The sequence below is a fragment of the Solea solea genome, chromosome 20 (genome assembly GCF_958295425.1).
Source record: "Solea solea chromosome 20, fSolSol10.1, whole genome shotgun sequence".
NCBI classification, from domain to species: domain Eukaryota; kingdom Metazoa; phylum Chordata; class Actinopteri; order Pleuronectiformes; family Soleidae; genus Solea; species Solea solea.
In genome coordinates, this window is record NC_081153.1 from 11072421 (window position 1) to 11097543 (window position 25123).

Here is a 25123-nt window from a genome sequence, read left to right on the forward strand (position 1 = left end):
TTGTGAGTAAGACAGCCTGGATTAACGGACAAAAAACATAACACCACGAGATCTTCCTCCTGTCAAAAAGTAAACTATCTCACACACACACACACGCATAAAGATTTTAAAACACAACAGTGAGTGAGGCCATGTTTGGTTATCATACCTGAGCCAGTGATGCCAGGTTCACCTGGACAGGAAGCGGTGTTGTTGCACATGCGCGTTTCCCTCAGGGCACCGCTGCACAGTGTCCCATAAGGTGAGGAGACGCAAGATCGTGTCCTCACTTGCCAGCCTTGCCCACATGTGAGCGAGCACACACTCCACTGTGACCACTCCTCTGCTGCAGGGTCACCTGAAGAACAAGCAGAGGGGAAGGATGAAAACGATCATTAGCTGGAGTCTTAGAGTCTCTTCAGTGCGCTCTACTCTTTGGAAGACAAAGAAGAAGGACACTATTATTTGAACACAAGCTTCTCTAGCTCATGGTTGGCAAGACGTGAATTATTTTGTGTGACATTTTGCTGTTCATTCCCACACATTTCTTTGCGGGGGAAAAAGGGGTTTCTGTCTTTCTGACGACAGGTCTTAAGTAGATTTTCAGTCATTATTTCCCAAGAACCAAAAAAGCTTTAAAACCCATGTGTTTTTATTGATTTCTGTGACCAGTTTTGTTTTTCTTCCATTTTTTTTATTTAATTGAAAACCAGATAAGAGAAAACTTCAGATTGGTAGTGGTGCCACTGCAATATCCTGCCAATAAAAAAGGACAAATAAAGTCATAATCAATACAACTGTCAAGAGGACAGCGGGAGATTATGTGCAAGATACGAGAAAGGCTTTGTGGTCACAAACAGACCAGGGTTAGATCCAGCTCAAATTCCTCAGTCAGTGATTATAAAGCATATAATCATACTAATTTGTAAACTTCCATCATGTTGCATTCGCACATGTTTTGACTGCATGATATATGATATTCCTGTTCACCATATGAATATGTAAGATAAGTGATTCTCATTATATAAGCTCCTTAATGGATATAAACTTCTACTTAATATTCATGGGCATGAAGTCCATGTTAGAAGCGTGTTTTGCGGTGATACCTAAAGACATGAATATTGATGTAATTATCATAACATGCATTCATTTTCTGCCTAATGGCTTTAGCTCTAACAGCCAGCATGTTTATGTGTACAGATTCGCCCATATTTGATTTGTTAAGACCACGATGATTGGTGATTCTTGCTTTCTCCAGGCAGCTGTGGAGTTACGCCTCTGAAAAGCAAAGAATTCTTCTCTCTGTCTTCTCTAAATTGTTTGTATGCGCCACGTCCTTTGATGAAAGAACCATCACATGGCACAGACGGAAATCAAATTAATTGCATGTCCGTTAATCGCATTACATCTTCATTAACATGCCATGAGTCAGGGCTTAAGCTCATCATACATGCCCGGAGGAACCAAGGAGGGGGAGAAGAACGAAGAAGGACAGGACAGAGCCAGGGGTTTTCCTTCCGGTACTCCCTCCTCTGCACAATAGTAGCAGTGACTATTGAAATGTGTGCCACTTTTCCTGTGTGCATGTATATGTGAGCACGCTAAAATGAGTATGTGACCTATTCTGGTGTGGCTGAACCAGCCGACATGTAATAATGTATGTATAAGGCAGATCTGTTCGCATACATAAATGTCATCTCATGAATAAACCTGTCTTTTCCAATTGTATTAATTATGTAGGATTTAAACTCTTACACATAAAGAAGCTCATACATTCCACACTATCCCACATGTGGTCAACTACTACAGTGTGGCACCTGGGCTTCTACTGAGCTTTAAATAAAAGATTATTATCTATAAGGTCTTAGCTAAGATTTATTGTAACGGTCAAGCGGAATACCTTTGTTCAAGGCTGTGCACACATACAGTACATACATCTGACTCACCTGTTAGTGCCTGAAACACACCTGGAAGGGTCTCCTCGTTTTTAAGATTTATTGTTTACGCTCAGGCTGAGTGCTTTTGTTCAAGGCTGTGCACACATACACTATATACAACTCACCTGTTTGTGCCTGAAACACACCTGGCTGGTCAGCTGATCGTGGTCTTTGGGTCTTCACCTTCAGATCATCATCGTCATATGGATCTGAAATAGATCAAATAAATACTTCTACTTGAATATAATTATATTGATACAATTTTACATTTCAATATATTAAATATTAAACATTTAACTGCAGGAAATGGAAGATACTAGTATAATATCTCATCTCTTATGAGATGCCTGGTTTGTTTACTGCATGTTATTGTGACAATGTACAGAAATCAGCATCCACTTTGCACATTCAGGGAAGTAAAAAAAAAAAAAAAAGTACATCCACAACATGACTCCTTGGCTTGATTCTTGTTGCTGAATATTTAACATTTAACACATCGACACACTTCAGCACACATTGTGAAGATAAGGATAATAAGATGTCAGGTCTACAGTAACTAAGTAAATCTGTAGTAACTAATTCTGACTGGCTCATTAGCTTAAAGGGAAATCCTTGCACGTCAACGCAAATATTCATAATTCAGTGGGACGGTATTTATGTAGCAGTAAATAAGACTGAAAGCACTTGTATTACATTAATAATATTTTGTATAAATAAAATAACATGCGGTGACAACTGGAGGATTTTATGAAAACCTGCATTGCATTGCAAATGATTGGTGTGTGTGGCAGCAATTGCCTTGACAATTGAGATTAATATGGAGAAAGGGAGCCTATGCAATACATCTCAATTTGTTTTGTCTTATCGCATTTTGATACAAATAAAGAGTGGCACAGGCACAGACTATGATCTGTGCAAATGGATTTATAGGCCAATTCAACATGGTCCGCGTCAGGTTTTCAGGAACCACGGCAACCCGAGGAATGAGAAAATGGACTACTGCAACACGCCATACATGAAGCAGATAACAGAAGAGGAACTTACCATCACAATTAGAGATTGATGAGGTACAATGTGCCTCATCAATGGTACAAAGATGCTAAGGCAAGGGGGGGTAACAAAGTACCATTAGAAGGTCTTGAAGTTGCAACTATCCCACTTACAGCATCATTGAGAAGCCAATACATGTAGCTGCATCAGTAATCCTTGAGATGCTTGGTTAGCCATCTATCTGAGCTAAAGAAAGGTGAGGTAAAGAAAGAGGCTGCCTAAAAAATACACAAGCTGTCCATATCTGAGGTAGTACAGACCGCCAAACAAAGGCTCACAGCCCTGGCCGCCCGTCTGTAGAGGTGAAGTAGGCCCATGACTCAATACCTCACATATGGATACTGGAATGCTTGGAGCTGTATGATATTAACAGGATGATAATGGACCTAATCAGGAACTCAGTGGGACCTTCGGAAAATGACAATAGAGGCCAACTCAAAGACCAATGCACAACAGAGCCTCAAATGTGGAATATACTAAGGTGATGCCCCGACCCCCCCTTCTGTTCTGCATAGAACCTTTCAGCCAGATCATCACAAAAGGGTGGCTTCGGATACGATTCGGAAGCGGGACAACCGTCAGTCACCTCCTCTACATAGATGACATCGAGCTGTATGCCAAGAGAAGCCGAGACAAAGACTCATTGATCCACTTAACCAGGATCTACAGCGATGACACCGGAATGTCATTTAGACTTGATAAATGCTGTTGGGTGATCAGAACTGACAGAGTGGAACTACCTGAAGGCAACACAGTAGACGTGCAAAACAGCTACAAATACCTTGGAGTACCACAGATGAAATGGGAACAATGAAGAGGCCACAAGAAGAACTGCTACAGCCAAATACCAAATACCCACCTCGTAAGACAGGTCCTCAACAGTCAGCTGAACAGTCAGAACAAGATCCAAGCTATCAACAGCCATGCACTGCCACTATCACATAACCTGCTGGCATAATTGCCTGGTCAAAGGAAGAGATATCCCCACCATGCATTAAGGGTTTCACCCTAAGTGCAGCACCCTGAGACTGTACACTAAGTGGATGGAAGGTGGCCAATGATTAGTGAGTGCCAGAGCAACTTTCCAGAATGAATCAAGTAACATCCAAGAGTACATCAGTAAGATGTCCCCCAGTGATGACCTGCTGAGTGACTGCCTCAGGCAGCTGAAACCCAACAAACCATGGCATGTTCCTGACAAAAGAAGTGGCTGATATTGGAAAAACATACAGCAGCAATGGCTGGAGAAGAATCATGGCTGCACAGGAGTAGGGACGAAGCAACAGACGTTAGAAGCTGGGTCTACCACACAAGGCAAGTGTAGGCTGTGCAGCAATGCCTGCGAGACGGTGCAGCACATCACAGCATGGTGTACTTTATATACATGATTGCTTAAACGCCCATCATAAGCAACACTCTGATATAGCCTTCCCCAAAAAAGAAGCCCATTTTAACCTCCCACTATCTAACACTCCCGTGTTCCAACTGCTCTCAGGAAGGACACTTGTGCTTAATGGTCTAAGTACAATATTTTACCCCAGGAACATCTTCATAATTTGATTTGCTGCTGTAGATTGCATTTGCAGCTGGCTACAGCCATGGCTTAAAACAAATGCACAAACTATTCCAATTGTGGAAGAGGCTTCTTCGATGAAATATAACACCTTACAGAAAACACCAAGCAAGTGCAGTCGTCTCCAACACATAATGTGTTCCATGCCAAAAGAAAAAGGACTGAAAAGAAAGAAAAAGTGTTGCAACTAATGTGGCAAGAGATTCCCATGGCAACAGGCCTGAGATTTGAACATATTCTTTTTTTTTCTTTTTTTTTTTTTCAATAAAGCAAAGTCAGTTATAAACTTGCATGGCTGTAGGTTTTAAAATAAGTTAACAGTCACAATAAAAGCATTAAGCCTTGCACAGGCATACAGTGCTCCAGTGTTTCACTCATTCCCACTCATTTTTCGCCAAAACTGCCAAGACTGAATTTCAACACCGACTTAAAGTCCAACTGGTGAAAAGGATTCATGGGTAACTTCAGTAGCAAAAAAAAAAAAAAATCAATGTGATATCAATTCATTTGAGTATAACTTTAAAGATTTGGGAAAATGTACTGATTTATCTTTATTTTTATAGCAACACAGTAAGTGCTGGTCCCAATTGGGAGTTTCTGAATTATTTTCTGGCAGAAACTGGCACAAATTAAACCCTGTGTGTGGGTGTAGCTCCTACGCCTCTGTGCTTCTGAGACAGAGAGGCCAGTGAAGCAGGACAGAGGAGTAATGTCTCGCATAAAATGACCAGTGAGGACTACTTCTCTCCTATCTCTTTATTTCTTTCCCTCTCTCTCTCCCTCCTTCGGTTTGTCCCTTACCGTCTCTCTCACTCAGTTAGATCTACAACACAGGAGAGGATTTAGATGAACACCGCTGTGGAGTCCGGCACAATCGAAAGTAAAGATCAATATGGATAAACCCCTGAGAGTAGTGACCTTTAGAAACCCCACGATATTGTTTAATGTTCTGGACTGCACTTTAATGGACACATCATCACACACTTCATCAAATAGTGTTGCTCTTAGTTTTTCCACCCATTTCAGCCATTTCTTCATCTCCAGGGGAATTTTCCAACTCTAGTTGGAAAAAATATAGTATCACTTCCAACCGCGAACAGGGATAATGATGCTGTGCGATTTGTCAGGTTGTGTTGTTTTACTGTAGTGATTGTTGTTGTTGATATTATTCTAGTTCTGGTCGGTTTTTGTAAAAATTTGTTATAGAAATGTTGCACAAAGATTATTATTATAACTGGCTCTGTCAAGCAATACTATCAGCCCTAACTGAAGGTGCCTTTGCAATGCAGGGGTGGACGGGGCAAGAAGCATTTATCCCATCAAACACGTCGGACAAACTTTCTGTGTGTGCTTCTTAGTGTTTTTAGTCATACACCAAGCACTCTGACTTTACTAACGCAATAACACAATAAATAATTTGACAATGGTTTGTGATATATTTATATTAAAATGTATGCACTACAGTTTTAAGTTGTAGTGTGTGATGTACAGGTGTCATTTGGCTGAAGTGTCAGTTCAAGAATCTTACGTGGGGGGAAAAAAATAATGTGACAATGGCAGTCTTTGTCAGTCAGTGTCAGGGTCTGAAAATTGCAACTGGTTGAAATCAGCCTTAATTAGATAAAAGATGACATTGAAAGGACAGACCATCCCTGAGGAACTTCTCATCCTTTGTTTTCAACCCATTTCATACGTCTCTCCTCTCTCAGAGGAACACCTTTCAGTTTGTAGACACCTATTACACTTAAGTTCCATCATCTCAACTGGCTGTGTGAAAATGATGCTCTGTAATAATTTGGGTTCACTGTTTTTCCAGAACATAATGGAATTCTCCGCCTGATATGTCAAGAGTTATTACGAGGTTGTAGATGTCAGTGTTTTCAGACATGAATGGTTACCTGCAGCTGTTTTGATTTCTGCGGGTGTAAATAAACCATTTTTAGCTTACACTACAGAGCTTGCAATTTCAGCCAATTATGACAATGATTTTGTGAGATGGTGCAACAGCTAGTGTACAGTTCAATCATAAAATGTCACCTAAGTCACAAAACAGGCACATGAAGTCAAAATATGTGACATTTTCATTCGAGCAACTGTATTTCAGTCCTGTCTCCTGTTGCCAAATGACATTCAATGGAAAAACATGTCAAGTAAAAAGTCGAAAGGGCTTTTCAGTGGATTTATTTTTGGAAAACACAACAAAAACACCAGAACGATTCTGATTTTTTAAAAATATTATCATTGTTATTATTGAAAATCATTTTATTTATTTACCGAGTTGTAGACCAGCCGCTATGGATAAAGCATCTTCACCTTCCTCAACTCAGTGTGAGGAGCAGAATACTCTCAATGAACGCACAAAAGCTTTGAGACACGGACACAACACACTGAATGTTGAAATGCACAAAGAGCTATGACACCAGAGCTCAAATTCACCTTGATGTGGTGCGCGCACACACGCACAGCTACACAATGGGGAATAAATATGGCTGATAAATAAACATCATGGAGTAAAGTGGTTTTGAGCTCCTACAAAGCATCTGGCTGGGGAAAGGGATTGAGGCAGAGCCAGTGAGAGCCACAGGCTCCTTTGTCGGACTGAGTCGGGATTTAATCCTGCTGGGAAGACCGTGTGTGTGTATATGTGTGTGTGTGTGTGCATATGATAATATGGAAAAAACAAGTGTTATAAGTAAATGGCATGAACAAAAATGTCTTCTGCTCGCTACTGTTCACTCTTTCACTGCAGTGTATATGATTGAATACGCGCACACACACACACACACACACACACACACGCACATACAGGCGAACACACACAAAGAGAGAGCGAGAGATTTTTCAGCTGTATATCAAATCTGAGTTTATAGCTCTCTGGTGCTGTCCATTTACTCCAGGGTCCATCTGGGAGAGTCCAAACTGATAGAAGTGCACCATAATGGACTTTTTATAAGCTACTGGACAAACAGACTCACTCCATCTCTCTCTCTCACTCACCCTCTCTCTCTTTCTCAGCAGGCAGATATGAACCGCGTTAGTCTGACGATGGAGACCTCAAGGTCATTTGTGTGCCTTCAAAATGGAATCAGAATCTAGTTTTCTCACTCCCGGGGGCTGACTGTTGTTTTTATTTCACAACTACACACACATGCAGACCCACGTTTAAACACACAGTTCACCACAAACCCTTGTGTAGTTCCAAACTGCCGAAATGGCTTTGTTTCGATTCACTTTCATTCTCAATCTGAAATTGAGAAATTGTCCATTCTTCTTTCTCTTATTAAATATTTTCAAATCTTCCAACTCCCACACAGCAGTCATTCGGTCTATTATTCTGCCCTCCACCCCCCCACTCACCTCAGCCTTTCTTTCTCCCAGGTCTCTAACAAGATGAGAATTTAGACGGATTTACAGTCCAGCGAACTTCAGGAAAAGCTACAGAGCCACAATCAAAGACCAATCACTGCAGGGACGGTCAGAACAATACACCAATTCATTCAGAGTCGAGTAAGCAAGACGACTGCGCTGATCAGCTACCAACAGTCACACTTAAAATTAATCGTGTTTGATTTTAAAACATTTAAAAATGACCTTGCCATATGAAAATGTAACCCTTCGTGCTCACGCGGCATGGACCTGTGCCGCAGGTGCACCCATGGTCATTTGCTGTGGGAATAATACACAACTCCTTATATGGACATCCTGTGGAGGGGGGGGGGGGGGGGTTATGACATTAATATCGCATTTTTAGTAGTGATATATATTTTCTCTGTGTTATAAGGGTTAAGAAATCACCACTATTACTATTCATCCTAACAGGGAGAAAGAAGTTTGCAAACAACTGACTCAAGATGTGTTGGCTTTGCATTGGTGCTATATGATCAACCAGATCATCCCATACTTATTTTTGGGAACAGTCCAGGCACTTCCTAATTAACTGCAAAAACCTACTTGTGCCACGAAAGGAAAAACAAGAAGGATTTATATTCTGGGGGCACAAATGTATTCAATGTCTACAGTTACACACGCCAACAGAGCCATTACAAACAGACAAGACGACTTATTGAAAAAGCAGTCATGACGCAAGTGTTGAAAACCTATTGCTCAGTTTTAAATAGACTATTATACCTTCAGGTGATATACACAATCTTCTGTTTTTGTGCTTCACAGCATCATCAATTTCTGAAAAATGTATTAATCCTGCAGGTTTGGAAGAGTTTTGCATCAAGCTGAGCAGAAGCCTTTACTTGCTAGAAGAGAAAAGGGTTAACTTGTGAGCTCGGATGTCAGCCGACAATCTTTGTCAAGTCACCTCCCGTTCTCTCTTCTCATCCTCTTTTTTTTTTTTACCTGGATCTCATCTTTTTACTACAACAGCTGCCAAAAATCGGGCTTTTTCACCCCGACAATGTACATGACGCAGTCGCACAACAAGGATCGATTAGTGCTTACATACGGTATGCTTCTGCAGAGGGATGCTGTTGCCACAGCAACACCGTCATGCTGATGCTGTAAAGAAACGAAAGGGGATGTAGGTGGGGGGGCTTGCAGGGAGTGGAGAACAGGAGGTGGATTATAAATCAGTGTCCACACTCTGTTTTCTGGTCTTCTGTCTGATTACGAGGTGAATGGCGTCTGCTGATGGCTGCTCTGAACACTGGTGAAAGGCAGCTGTTCTGCTACTGCTGTGTTCCTGCCCCCTACTGTCTTTTACTGTGTATTTGCTCTGCCACTTTAATTCTTTTTTTTTTTATGTTGTATCTATTTTATTTATTTTCTTGCATTTCATTTGTCTTGTTAATTTTTTGTTGTAAGTAGTAAGTTTTTTTTTTCCTGTTCTTAAATAGTTTTATGCCTTGACCACAAAACAAAGTTGTAGTTCATTGTTGCATCTATATTTATAGGCTTTATGTAACTGCCTAGAGTATCTGTTTCTCACGTAGAAGCTCAAATGTTAATGGCGGCCATATAATGTTTATTCATGCAAGGGTCAAGTCTTCTTTCTGGTGATCAACCACGAAAAGGAGTCGGCTACATCTGGCTGACTGTGAGCAATCTATGATTGCCATGAAAAATGAGCCACATCTGCCCATTACAGTGACATGCATTAATGATAGTGCTGCTTCATAAACACAGGCACACTCACGGACTCCTTAGGCACCCGGCTCACAGGCCAAAGCAAAGGAGTGCCTACTCTGGCAGGTGTTTTTTCATGACACATAAGAGAGCACGAGAGGAGACTCGGATAGCCAGACTGTCCTTCTTGATAGAAGGGACAGTAAAATGAGTCAATTGCCCGTCATTAGAGGGAAGCGTCAGCTCTGCAAGACAGTAGGGCAATCTTTGGAGCATTGCATGGTCAGCGCACACAGACCTACACTGACGAAAACTGACACACCCTTTCTCTCTCTCTCAAACACACGCACACACACACATGCACCCATTAGAGTTTTTAAGCATTGCTTGAGTCACTCAGACAAGCAGAATCAGTCAGTGGGAGATGGAAGGATAAGCTCATGTGAGAAGAAGCAATAACCATTCATTTATTTATCACTGCTGTTACAGTGCTTTTAAGAATGGATGTCCCTGGGTTGTTCCCGTTTGTGTGTGCGTGTGTATACTGTGGTGTGTTCCGATTAGTTTTAATATGTGCTCATGTTTATTTTGGACTGTTGTGCATGTACCAGTTTGTTCCAGATGGTTTTGTTCCTGTCTTCAGTTACAGTAGTCTTTCGCTCATGTGCAACTGACTTCCATAATGTACTGTAAAAGCTAGAGTGTGTTATTTCTCTCAGTGCCTGCAATTTTCAGGGCAAGGCTATTTCATATTCATATTCAGACCTTGTGTGTATATATATATATATATATATATATATATATATATATATATATATATATATATATATATATATATATATATATATATACACACATACATACATACATACATACACATATATATATATATATATATATACACAGTATATATATACACAAGGTCTGATACTAAAGAATGTACATCAGTAAACCCATTCACTCAAACAGGCTATTACAATGATTACATTGACTTTGTAGTCTGACTTAAATCACAGCTCTTGCATGAGATAAGAGTATTGAAAAAAGAACATCCTCCTCATTTTAGAGAGATCATATCTGGGTACTCAACTGTCTCGTTTCCCACTCCTGTTGTGCCCATGCTTTTTGGGAATATTGTATTTTATTTGATCTATTCAATTTATTTGAAATGATTCCATGTTTTTGAGAGCAGCTCTTGCTTGGGATGCACCTTTGGCTCCTTGAGCACCATCATCATTTTAATACCTGCTGGGTGAGGTTGAACTTGCACCGAGATGTGCATTGTCTGAATAAACACAGTAAACTCTTGTTTCTTTGGTTTTTCTTTCTATTAACAAATGTGGCTGCGGATCTGGAGATTGCTGATGCACATTCCGTAAAAGCGTGGAGCCCATATTATAAGCTTTATGGGTGGTGAAAAATAAAGGGATGGCTCGCAGTGAGAGGTAATCCAGACAGATATCAGAATGTCCTTCGAAACAAAATATGTTCTCACAGCCTTATACAGACATACACACATGCACACACGCACACTAATCTTTCTCTTTGCAGGGCTCAAGGACCGCCAGGGCCCCATCAGTTCTTGAAATGAAGCCTCTCAGCTTGTTCTTTTCTTCTTCAACATTGCAACAAAATGTTCCAAGCAATTTAGTCCGAGGACAAAAACAAAATGTTGTGCGGGAAAAAGCTCCTGGAGAAACAGCAAAGAGTAGTCAGGCTAGTTGATCGTTCAGTGCAGTCATTCAGCATGAAGGGAACTCCATGCTCAAGAGCCAATTTCAGCCATGAAGGTCAAAAAGGCTCTAGAATTGTGTATTTCTTCCCCCCAGAAATGCTGTGTAATTTGTATTAGCTACTGTGTTGCAGTGAGACTATTGTGCTCAGCTAAATGTTTCAGCCTTGAATGAAGAAAATAACACTGTCCTAGATTAGAGAATCACACGTTAGTGTTTTCCCACCACTGTTTTAAGAGATGGGGACCAAGTCAATTCTTGTAAGTTGGAAAAAACTTACACTGCTGAAATCTTAAATGAGACAAGGCAGCTCAAATTGAGGACTGTGGATGACTGCAAGGCTAGTGTGGAAAACTGGAACAAGTACAGCTTTCAGAAGTATGTCTAAAAGAGAACTGTTTAAATTAAACAATACCCATTTTAAATTAAAAGGGGACAGACTGCACGACGGGGGGGGGGGGGGTATCTGTGTGTGTGTGTGTGTGTGTTAATTTGTGATTTGTTATACAGTAACAAATCATGCATTTTTAAAACACAATAGTCCAGTGGGAACTAGACGTATACAATATTGCACAGCTCGCATCCAACTGAAGTACAGGATCAAAAAAAATGTATAGTGTTTTTTTTTTTTTTTTGGTCTTTACAACGCCTTGAGGAACCATAACACACTTTCAGCAAATCCCAGAGGGACATAAAGCCCTAACCCCTGCAGTGATGCCACACACAACACACCATGCTGCGAATAAAAACGAAGAAAATATAAAAGCTCAGTGTGTATTACGTGGCATATGCTAATGTTGCACGGAATTACTTCCCTTATTTGAGCCTACTTCCAATTTCCCTATATCTTGCCATAGTCATTTGATAGTAAAATGTGAATAAATGGGGAAACCCTGGAGATTAGTGTATGGCATTTAACTATGAATTGCAGGGAGAAACCTTCCACATCGTCTCACTTCCCTGGCTTCCCTTTAAAAAAAAAAAAACAGAACAAGAAAAACTGTCAGGCAATGACACTCCTGTCCCTTCAAGGCATAAATGTGCCACCCTAACTTCAGTATCTCCTTGTCACTATCAGTCACTCTTACACTTGCTTGCTACATATCTGGCACTTTCTGTTGCAAGCATGGTTTTCTCGCTTTCATGACTCTCTGGCTCTTGACCCCGTCAGCCACCTTGACTTACTCTCCGCCTTCTTTAACCCATCAATCACTCTTCTCCCGCCGCCGCCTCAGCAGTTAGGTGGCACTGGGTGAAATTATCACCTCCTCTGTCACCTCCTCTTGCCTTTTTTTTTTTTTTATCTCTGCTGTCATTTCTTGCGTTGTCCCACTTTCAAAGGCCCGAACAATGAACTTTGTGTGCACGTTGTAGATTGTACAATTTTGGAAAGGGCAGAGCCCACATGTCTTTTTATTTGACTAGATCAAAGCGGAGACTGCACTGTACTCGCATAACAGTGAACTGTAAAATTACCTCATTGATTTATTTTTTATTTTTAGTTTGTCCATGAATCAAAACACGCCACAGGCTGTTTGAGTTCAAATTTAAACAGACCAAACCTTCAGAGTTTACCTTCCATTGTAAATGGGTTTTACAATTGCAAATGAGAAGAATGATGGAACACAATTAGGCCACATAACGTTCTGAAACGCACAGTGGGTTATTAAAAGACAGCGTCCAGCATTAAAAAAACATTTTTGAATCCCTGTATGTCACTTCGAATGAACACTCATGTAATGCATTTAGGGACGTAAATTAAAACTCACCCCATAAGAAACTGAAAAGTATTCCTGCCAGACTTCATTGCCTCCGGTTCAGGGGTGATTTCTTTTCATCACGGACTTCTTGTTTGTTCTCGTTTGTTGTTCATAAGCTCTGGAGAAAGTTTGCTACAACGAAGTCTGCTAGCTTAAATGCTAACGAGTTAGCAATACAGTCCGCTAGCTTAAATGCTAACATGTTAGCGATAAAGTCCGCTAGCATAGCGGACTTAGCATAGCATAGCGGACTTTATGTCTTCGTTAATACGTACAGCCACGATTAAGTTGTTCTGCAATGCGACTTTAACTTGTCCATTTTCATTCAACGGTAAAAACACACGCAGCTTTTCGAAGTAGCGGCAGCAGCATATTAAGTAGCCATGTGTTTCCTCTGTGACGAGCATCTGATTGGCCGAAAAAACAACAACAGCACTGGAATATGACGTCACCACACCCTAACTAGGAATCGATTCAAACAGCCCTAATTCAAATACAAAGTTTATGGTTTTAAGACCCACAATAGTGTGATATGAAGCATGTAGTGGCTTTTTCGAAACTTCAACTAATTTTGAAAAAAAACTAAAAACTATTTCCTTTGTTTATTCAGTTTGTGCCGGGACAAATTGTCCTTGGTTTCACATGTCGAACAATGTTGAAATATGTTGACTGTTGTTTCCCAAACCTCAAAATGATGATGTTTGAATTATTTGTCGAATAAAGCAATGAAACCAGAATTTTTTTCACATTTAAGAAGCTGAAAAATCAGAAAGCTAGTCCTAATTATTATTATTTTTTTAAAAAAACCTCTAAAACTGAATAAGTGATTATCAAAATAGTTGACAATTAATATATTTTTTATTAATCGATTAGTAATCAATGAATCGCTGTACCTTACTGCATTCAATTTTAGCCCCCATGTTAACAAATCAGCGGTCACAATTCACATTTTTGGTGAGCAATAAAACAGAAAGTGAAGTCATACTCATACGTGTGGTGTTATGAGAGACACAGCAGACATACACAACCGGCAAACACACACACAGCAACACACACGCCATGCATCCAATGTGACCCAAGCGTAACCGATAAATGAAAGCGGTGGTCATCCACAGTTTTATGGCTTTATAAAGTCAACCACACTGTATCCCTCTGTATATTTGTGCCTCGCTACTCCCTTGCTGTGATTATCCATAAGTCTTACTTCAGAAATCCCTGCGTCAGCCGAATGTCACGCTGATTAATCACTTGATTACCTCGAGCCAATAGTCGCACTGATTAACTGTGCCACATGATGACTCCCTGGTCGACTCCCCAGAGAGTGAGGACTCCCTTTGCATCCTTGCAACTCATGACCAGGGGACAAGTGAGTTAGATGAGATCACACACGACTCAGCAAAAAGAACCCTAATCTCACTTCCCCAGAAAGATAGAGGAAAAAAACTCAGTGATAAAATTCCTTGAAAGGTTATAAAGATTATAGAGAAATATAACATCTTGAAACTGACTAAGATACATTTTTTTTTTATGTGAAAATTAGCTAGTTCAAATAATTTTGTATTAGAAAAAAAAGAGAATGTGATCTAACATACACTATATGACGTACTATGAAGCTTGAATTTGGGTACGTCAAGACATGGTGTGTCACTACAGTAGATCCAGAAATATCCACTGACCGCTTTTGCCTTGTACCTGTATCTCACCAAGTTCAGCCATTCCAACATCAATTTACTCTTTCAATCAGCGCCAAATGTCAGATACTCTCTGCAAAACACGCACACAAGTCACAGCAGCTTGTAAAGTCTACTACCAACTATATGTGGTTTGTGTTGGAGCGGGATAAAAAGAAAAACAAAGACAAACGGAATGGATGATGAGTTTGAAGATGAGTCACACTTCTAATGTCTTCTTTTCCCCTTGTCTCCTTACAGACGACTTATATACGATTTGGACGAGGACTTCACAGAGCAGTGGAGAGAAAAAAATAAATAAAGTGAAATGAAAGAACAGACAGGGACAGAGCCTGAGAGGATGACAGCATGAACTGGACTCATCTAAAGCAGTGATTTAATGCTCTGGAGGTTTTTGTAGAGAGCACAAATAGCTGCACTTAAGTACTTGGAATGGTGAATTAATTGTAATGACAGGTGCATAAAACATAAACAGCAAATGAAATCATTAAGTGCAATTTACATGACTGCGTAAGTGGACCTGAGAGTTTTCCCATTTGTGCTTTTATCAATAAAAATATGATATTATGGGATCTGTGTCAAACCTAAACTGCTTCTTTTTTTTCATGTGCCAACCCCTGGGCAGTGCAAGCATCATTAGACCCATCACAGTAGTAATGACCCCTTAGGCCACAAAGTTGATAAGGGACAAGACAGCTGTCCAAGAAAAAGTATCGCGAACTAGTCTCCAGCCTTGTTACGCTTCATCAAAGCCAACAGCTGCATGCATGCAAGTGCTTCTTCCCTTGTATCTATGAGTGCTGCTGCACAGACACCAAAGCGTGCGCCTGCATCTGTGAGCACGGATCTGCCCAGGGAGAGGGTAATGAGGACCACTGGGGCTCGTTTAAACAACCAGGGCTCACAGCCATAGAAGATCTTCATCAGTCCATTGAGTAGGAGAGGAGAAAAGCAGAGAAGCTCCAGTGTTTCCCAGTCTTATCATCACATCAGCCACATTCAACATACCCCCACCCCGAAACCCAAAGAACTGAGAGTTATCCAATGAGTGTCACTGTTCCATTCGGTCCATATTGTCTTCATTCATCATCTGGATTAAAGATGTCTCCTGCTTTGAACATGTACGTTTTACTAAATCAACATACCACTAAAAGAGGCTCTTATTGGCTTTAATTTGTATTCATTGCCCCTTAAAGGTGAAGAGAATTATTTGTCATTTGGTCACTTTAGTTGCATGTTTCTTATTTATTTTTTTTTTTCTCAATCTATCTGAAGGTGAAGTGCAAAGACACAGAAAAGAACACAAGAAGACACACACACACACACACACACACAGACACACACACACCTCATCACCTTACATTGATTTCCCACTGGCCAACCAACTGCTTAGCCATCTTTGTGGTGACAGGTTGACCCATGAGACCTGTTAGATGCTCTCACTCTCACTCACTCACTCACACACACACACACATGCACAGCACTGTCCTGCAGCCTTTAGGGAACTCCCTGAAGTATTTATTGACCACAGAGAAAAGTGGCTATTAATCTGACAGAGGCTTAAAAGCCTGTCCCCACCTGTTTGTGCATGTGCGCTTGTTTGACACGTGTGTGCGCATGTGTACAGGTATTACTCGTCTGTACACCCGCATTTCCATATGCGGTGTGCGCCGTGGTTTGACAATACAAACAACCTACATAAATTAGCATAATGCGTAAACGTTAACATTAAGAAAGAAATCCGCGCGCACAAATGAAAAAAACGCCTCCGCGTCCGTCGCACAGTTAATCCAGATGTGTGTCACTTGGTCCACGTGGCGCCTTTTTAAAAGGTGAGGTGAGATTGTCCAAGCTTGCATTCCAGCAAATTATCGTCAAACTGTTACTTCTGCCTGTTCATCACCCCAGAGGCAAACCTACAGGCCTGACAGAGCAACAGGATAATGAGAAGAGTGAGGGAGGCAGAGGGAGAGAGAGAGAGAGAGAAAGATGAGAGATGAGAATGAAGGCCATATGATGATCCGTGTCCGTCTTTCTGTGCGCATACACCTCCATCCGTCAATTAAAGCTTTAACTCCACACTCACTTTTCATCTCAGGAAAAAAAAAAACAGAGAAACACGTTATTTGTTGAACATTAAAAATCAATGCTGTGGGAACACCCAGGTGCCGTGATGTCAGAGATGGTGAGAGAGAGAGAGAGAGAGAGAAGAAGATCTGTCTTATGTCGCTGTGTTTCTCTGCCAAGAACATCAACTTAGGGGAATTTGTCTCTGGTGCCTTGTTATTGTCGACTCGGTGTTAGAGGCCATTGTGCACTGAAGTGCTTCACCAACAGAAACACACAGACAAATACACGTACACACATGCACCCATCTCATATCGGCTCAGCCATTGTTTTTTTCGCAACTTAAAACTCCAGCACAGAAAGAGCTTTGATGTGTTGCACCGGAGTCGGGCAAGTGTCAAAGTGTAACCTTGTTTTCCATGTCTGTGCGTGCGTGTGTTCAAAGAACGTGCGTCTTTGGCTCATCCTCGGTGAATGATGGCTTTGCTAAAGTGCTGTGAAGAGAAACATTTGGTTTACTGTGCATTTGATTCATTGCTGGCGAGAGGGGAAAATTTGCATAGCAGGCAGACTCGAGGCAGATCTGGGCTCTCGTTAGCCGGGTGGCTAGATACTTCATCATTATCATCAAGCCCGCACTCTGGTTCCAGCCTCTCTGGCCTTGCTCATAATGTCTAAGCAGGCTTTGCAGAAGGAAAAAAAAAAAAGCAAAAAAGCAAGAGTCTTGAGCAAATCAGGGAAATGCAGTGTATGCACAGCGAGTAACTCTGCAAGCAGCAGCATTTGTTGCTTGGTCACTCGGGCCTTTTTGGGCTTCTCCTGTCACAGCCTGCTATTCTGTCGACACAGGTACCTCCACATTTCCCCTCTTTCTCACCCACTATTTTTTCAGTCACCCACCCTGACAGGCTTGCTGCAGTGCTTTCGGGGACAATGCTTGTTATAGAGGACATGCTGACGAGTGTCGATCGATACAGACTCACAAACCGCAGCATCTGTCTGAAAGCTCTTGGTGTGTACGTCCGTGCAACTGTGCACGTGCGCGTGTGTGCACATCAGGTTGCTGTATGGGCAGGACGTTTGACTTGTGTGGGTGCTGCTGCCATTTATTTGTTGTTTTTTTTATGCAGGTGGTGTTGAATGTGCATACGTGCGCGCGTGTGTGTGTGTGAGGGATCTAGATATCAGTTTATAGGGGATTATATGGACGGCTTCCACAGCAAGAGTCACACAGGTGGAAATGATCTGTGTATATTCTGTGGGATGCCGGGAATCATAGGTCAGGCGCAGATACAGATCTGTAACACAACCTGCCTCCAAAACACCTAAACAGTTTCACGTGACCACTTTTGAGTGAGTGAATAAAAGTCCTTGAATCTGGCTGGAAAATTAAAGAAAAGGAGACTGATATGGAGACTAAGACAGTTTCCTTTTCCCTGAGTCCTAAATCCACCACGGGTAACTGCTGGAGTGTGACAGTAGGCTTATAAGAGCCAGTGTGTCGATAAATCCCAAGAGCATTTATTCCCTGCAAGACCAAAGGAGCATACCTCATTTTATGTTCCCCACAGAACAAAAAGGCAAGGTGATTTTTTTTTTCAACCCATTTATTTATCCCGGTATTTATATATTAATGTGTTCATGAGCATCATAAACTTTTATTATATTCCAAGTCAGTTCCGCGACCAGGTTTTATATGAGCAGTATATGTAAATTATCTGCGGCTTCACTTTTCATCCTTTTATCTCAGAGTATCTGTGTTTGTCGTGTATTTATTAGGTAAACAGTCTCCTCACCTGCATTACGGAGTTTGCATATACATTATGGAGGAAACTTTATGCAGAATAGCTTGTGGTTTAATTCACTCCTTCAAACATCATCACATTAGCCATGGAGCCTGTGTTGCCCAAAAAGGAGCAATAAAACACTAATGGTCGATTCACTTTTTCTTTCATTTACTCAAAAGTCTAATGGGATCATTATTCAAAGTTGCTCAGATAATTAAGCATAACATGTTTGTGTGAAAAAAAAAAAAAAACAACAAAAACAAAGGAATCAACACAGGCTCACTAATGGAAACGTGTAATTGGAGGCAAACTAGTGACAGTGGAGACCTTTTGTTTCTCTTTTTTGTTGTGCCTTCTAATTATGCAAAACAATGACAACAAAGTTTTCAACAAAAATAGAACGTGGTGTCACTTATGCAACGTTACAATAATAAACAGCATTCAGAGAGTCCACAAAACAATAAACCCACTTCTTACTTGATTGTCATATTTTCTTTTTATTTCAATCCCTAGCATCAGGTCTTGGTCCCCACAGCATGACATCAGTTTTGTGAACTTTAGAGTACAAGCTATGGTGTAATTGACGGTAAATGTCACACCTGCTCACCCTCTCGTCCAAATACAGTCTCTCCTGGTTTGTTTTGATTGCAATACTCAAGGCTCCTAAGAGCAGGCTCACAAACCAGTGGGTGACCATGATGCCACTTGAAAACACTGCAAAAAAAAACAAGAATAAGCACTGAAACAGACAGTACGAGGGTCACTCATCTAGCTCTAAACCTGCAATGGTGCGCACACACAAAGCGACCATGGTGTCTCCCCATGACGCCAGAGAGGCACTGCTGAAGACTTGTCTTGGAAGCAAAGCACCATGGATGAATGGACCGAAATGTCTGACGGTGAGGGTAGTGCACACAACACACACACAAGCAGCTACTACACACTAAGACCGACACACACACACAGACAGAGAAACACACACACACACACAGTTTCCCCATGTGTTTTTGCTAAACTCACGAGGCAACATTTCCTTGTCTCGTAATGATTTCTAAATAGGGCTGCATTGCCCAGGGATATATTTAATTGCCACACACCGGCTGGTGATGCTAATGCGCGCAGACAAAAAGAGAGCGGGAGGCGGCGTGGGGCGGGGTGTGTGTGTGTGTGTGTGCGTGCGGGGGACAGAGAGGGGAAGCAAGTCACACTTGTTTTGCAGTTGCTTTGACTCAGCAAGGGCACAAGTGACTGTCACTGTGTGGTCAAGCTTTGCACGCACCCACTTATCGGTGATGGTTTGGTGGTGGGGGGTGGGATTTTAGTGTAGATACTGGAAGCAGCTGTAACATGTCTGCCCTACACACATGCATGTCCACCTCCACGCCAGCCAATTGGCCTCCACTCGCCAGACTCCTCACAGTAGCCATTACATCTCCAAGCTCTCGTGAGTGACTTGAGTGGCGTGCGTGCATATGCCGCATGACCATGTCCCGATGTATGTATTGTGCTGCAGCGTGACAATGGGTGTCACGGCCAAGCGAAACCCCCTCGGGATCAACGCCACAACTCTCCGACTCCCTCTTACTTACTGGCACGCAATGAAGTGGTTGTTCTCCATCCAGCACATAGACACACATGGCAAAACCATGAAGAAGAAGAAGAAGAAGAAGAAGAAGAAGACTGGGCACACACACACACACACACGGCCGTGCTATGCGCTTACGTGTGTGGGTGTTTTGTGTTGCACACAGCTGCTTTTAGAATGTGTGTGTTAGCACCCTGGTGACCGGCTACAAACAAACAACAGGAGGAGAGAACAAAACATTTTCATACTTCATTACTGTGGGTGTCTGCCACAGTATGTGAACACACACTTGCAAAATAATTGTTTATTGTTTGCTTATATGGGCAAACAGATCTCTGACAGTATCTCTATCGGTGCGTTCTTGTATTTGTGGCATTTTTTTAGCATAAACTCTGCCCTTGTTGGACCGAGTCGTACCCGTTGAGGCGAGAAGATGGTCCTAATGAGGCAGAATCTCATATCTGAGAAACTGGTTAAGTTTAGAGCTAAGATTTGAATTGTGGTTAGAATAATAGGGTTAGGCATGAACTGGTTATAGTTAAGGTTAAGGAAAATGGAAGTCAGTGCCGTGTCCTAGTAAGAATAGCTAACCAAACCTCTCTGTGTGTGTTTACGAAGCTTCCCCTTCCTGTATTAGGATAAATAGCCTTGTCTATCATGTGAGGCTGTGTCAGGCAAACAGATTCTCCTCACGTCAAACCAGATGAACACAAATGAGCTCCCCAGAGGAGACATTTTAGGGGGGAAGTGTGTCCCTGTGACACTTACCGTGAAGGACATCTTATGGGTAGAGAGGTGGTGTGGCTGACAGGCACAAAGTAAGCATGGATGTACCACGCATTAAGCCCCTATTTGAACATAAGAGAGCCATCAGACCTTTACAAAACTGCAGGTTTGTGCATTAAAACGTATACGTGCGACGGCAGAAGCATGAAAAAGAACCCTGTCTTGATACTGTGAGGTGTAAAAAAAAAAAAAAAAATTCATTTACATAATGGCGGGTAATGTGTCACACCCTGTGCTGCTTGGTATCAGTATTGCCCCTTGTCTATCTCAGTATGTCTCTCTTGGTGGCAATACCATCAGGCGCCTTCCAGAGATGAATGGGAGCGGTACCTTTAGCACCTTCAGTAAACCATTAGCTAACTGGTTGTCAACTGTTATGAGGCTTTCAGTATCATTCCACCTCAGAGGTGACCGGTCGCTCACGCACTAAATCACTGTACAGTACCAAGAGGTAATTATATTGCTGCCGTAAATCTGCGCAACGGCCCGACAAAGTTAGATCATCTTTTCACACGCCTGTGAGTACGTGTATACGGTCAGGGATGCACACATGCTTTATGATGTGCATGCTTACACATGAGCATGCACACTCCACGGAGCACAGCTGGCCAGCTGCTTGCCACATGGGTCACAGTATTGCACTTTTCACATGTAATTGTGTCATACGTGGACCACATGTACTCAAAACGTGTCATTTATATCCAGTAGTAGATATTTGTTGATGCTTTAAGATCTCATTTTATTTTGTCTCCAGTGTTTTCATATGTAGCTGAGATTATACACTTTTACACCCTCACAAAAGGTCAAAGGTCCAAATATTATTAGCGTTAGTGTTACATCTTTGGAGACCGCAGCACATCAAGACTGTTGTCACTTGATGATTATAAACTGAAATCAAACCAAATCTGTTATATTGACTATTTCTTAATGGACAAATACATTGTCCTCAAGCCAATAAACAATCCTATGCAACATGCACCTTAAAATATTTACAGTGCTGGTGGAAAAAGTCAGTGAACCCAGAAACATAACTGAGCAATTCTTGTTCTGCAGCAGTAACTCACACAAAAACAATGTTCAGAAACCTTTTCCAGCTTTGGGGAAATCAACAGTTCCTGGTCACAAATCGTCTGAGGCATTTTATTTTTTTTAGCTCAGCAGAAGCAAGTGTCCCCAAATAGGTTATGTAAATGTGTTTCGCCCCTATACATCCACATTTTAAACCTACTATAGCCTGACAGCAATGACACATGATCAATGTCTGGTATGTAGTCATTTGCAAACAGTTGCTTAGTCACATGTCAAAGTAATTATGCAGACATGTTTCTGGCCACCTGGCAAGTTTGAGTGAAGCAATCTCCACCAACTCCTGAGGGAAATGTCTAGCAATATCCTTAGCTGCTAAATGCTTCACTGTGTTCACCGGCTAATTGCTAACCATATCTGTCTGTGGTTTGCTGGCGCAGAAGAAGAGAAGAAGCCACACTGCGAAGCCAAACAGAGCTGCAAAATCAGGAACGTCATTCCCAGTATTAATGCATTTGTTTTGGAAAAAGTCATCGATAGACTTCGTGGACACTGCAATACCCAGCTGATCTGTTCAAAGAAGTGGGAGAAAAAAAAAAGAGAGATCATTTTCATTCAGGTTAACCTCAGTGCTTTCTCCATAGAGAGCTCCCTGCTTTGAAAACACTGCAACGAATGTCGATACCTTGTTCCTACGATACCTGCTCGTGCGAAAATGTCATTCTCGCCAAGTCAACCGTGCGGGGGCCATGTGCTCAGAAACCAGTGTGCAGTATCGCACAAAGAAATCACAGAGACTCATATTCAAACCAAATGTCAAACCGATCATTGAGATTTGCATGGTTGGAGTTTGACAATGGAACATTTCGAAATCATCATCATCATCATCATCGTCCTCGTGCGAGCAGAAGTTTAGTGAACAGATGCGCCCCACACACACACACACACGAAAAATACAACCCTCCGGGAATTGTATCGCATGGCCGTGGGCACAGGTGCACTATGGGATGCATGTCTATTTTCTGCAGTTAATCGATCACATGGAGCTTCACTAGAAATCAGTGAGCCAGAGACTGTTATATACAGTGTGTGTGTGTGTGTGTGTGTGTGTGTGTGTGTGTGTGTGTGTGTTAATACATCTCTACACTCCTTTGTCATCAAATTGCTCTATGACCACTGAAAATTTGCATCCGCCCTGTGAGACAGGGGTTCAGGCTCTTTGTCGTCCACTCATTCACACACATCATATGCACTCACACTCTGGGTCTCACACATGAACAGTTTCTCTTAGAGAGTAGGCGCAGGGGGCTCTCCGGAGGGTAGCTAATTTGGCCCACTGGTGCCTTAACCACATCTCCTTTGCTTCATGTCATTTTCTCCTGCTCAAAAAAAACTCCCACTTTGCTTCGGAAATATCACAAACCTCATATGCCGCCGCCGCTGCCGCTCTCCTTAACATCATACAACATTTATTGGCTGCCGACAGAAATGTCGGCATTTTCACAGCCTCAATTCACTCAATTCACAGACAACCTTTGGTCCTCAGCATACGCACTTAAGCCAGGCAATCCCATGAGGTCGGAAATGGGCTTGGTGTCAGAAAATGGACACTGTACTCTGCTGTACTGCCGTCATATATACGTCTGTAGTAGCAGTGCGTGTTCTATGCGATAGCTGAAGAGCTGATGCATCAGACTTAAAGGCGACATCGAATGCTTGTATCACACATATATGTTAGTTATGGAGGTCTGCTCACATATATTAACTTGTTTTCATAATTAAAAACCTCCTTATCGCTGCAAACGAGCCGATCAAAATATCTCCTCACTGACGCTCTCGTCAGCCGTGCTGTTTCAGACCAAAACCACACCCCCAGAATGTGGATGTGTTGTGATTGGCCAGCCAAAGAGAGCTTTCCTACTGTCCTGTGATTGGCCAGGTACCTGGAAGTGACGTAATAGATAGGCCAGCTCTCAGATACACAGCTCCCCCTCTGGCACGGTGGATGCTAATCCCAAAGGGATTAATAAAGTCGTCTGTGCCCGGACTAGTGCCCGCACCAGGAGGCGCTACGGTGGTTAGAGGAGTGGTGAGGATTTCTGATGACGACATCAAATTAAGGAAGTGCCGATCCGCTTCGCAGAGCCCAGGAAAACAATACAACACTATTTTCTCAGCAGTGGCTGAACTGTTTGTTCTGAAACTTTAGGGTTTCATAAACGAGGTAATGACGCAGATACACACACAAACGCAGCGTTAATTGGAGCTTCCGGTCTATGTGGGCTTTAAGAGGTTTGCCGTGGGAGGTGAAATACAACCTTAAGTTGTGTTTTTTACGTCTTACAGTGAAACATAGAAGGGAAAAAAAAAATAAAAAATTAGCTTATGAGATGAGGCCAGTGCACAATGCATCTGGACGAAGAGATCTATTAATTGTAAGGTACACAATATATTTCCTCCCCTTTATTCGATCGATTACACTTTTAATAGCATCAACAGGAAGTTGGCCTGCATTGAATTGTCTCTGAAATACGGCCAAGGCGGGACAGAGTACTGTATACCAATTCATACGGATTCACAAAGATCTGTTGAGAAAACTGCAATGATTATAAATGACAAGGTGTGTGTGTGTGTGTGTGTGTGTGTGTGTGTAAGGGCTTTTGCTCGAGCATAAAGGGGCTCAGTGCTGAGCCCGTTCAGGGAGAGAGAGAGAGAGGGGGGGAAAGAGCCATAGCTCATGAGCACAGAATACTAATCCTGTTGCCACAGTCACCCTGAGCACATGCAGTTTTGCTTCATTAATTTTTAGGGAGGGTGGGGGGAAAAAAAAAAAATCACAAGTACTGTTTTGCAAAGCACACAATTACTCTTCGTCATCATATGTGACACGTGTACATTTTTCACCCTGTGTGTGTGTGTGTGTGTGTGTGTGTGTTTTAGACAGAGTTAAGGGTTATTGAAACACCTGTATGTACTGTGCGCCTCACGCTGCTGAACACATACACTGACACAAACACACTTCTCTCTGCTCTAATTGCCAGATACTATTCCACGAGGAGGGAATTAGCTGTAT

At 41.9% G+C, this 25123-nt stretch overlaps 1 protein-coding gene across 16 annotated transcripts in view; it reads right to left on the reverse strand.

Moving 5' to 3' along the window:
* adgrb2 (adhesion G protein-coupled receptor B2) overlaps positions 1–25123 on the reverse strand; it is a 174610-nt gene that overhangs the window by 91992 nt on the left and 57495 nt on the right. For 15 of the 16 annotated variants that reach the window (XM_058620066.1, XM_058620074.1, XM_058620062.1 and 12 more), the window contains exons 3-4: positions 2042–2125; positions 149–337 (exon numbers count right to left, since the gene is read on the reverse strand). In XM_058620066.1, coding sequence (XP_058476049.1) covers positions 149–337; positions 2042–2125 — 273 coding nt within the window. The remainder of the gene's footprint in view (positions 1–148; positions 338–2041; positions 2126–25123) is intronic. The other variant, XM_058620059.1, reaches the window with a different exon arrangement.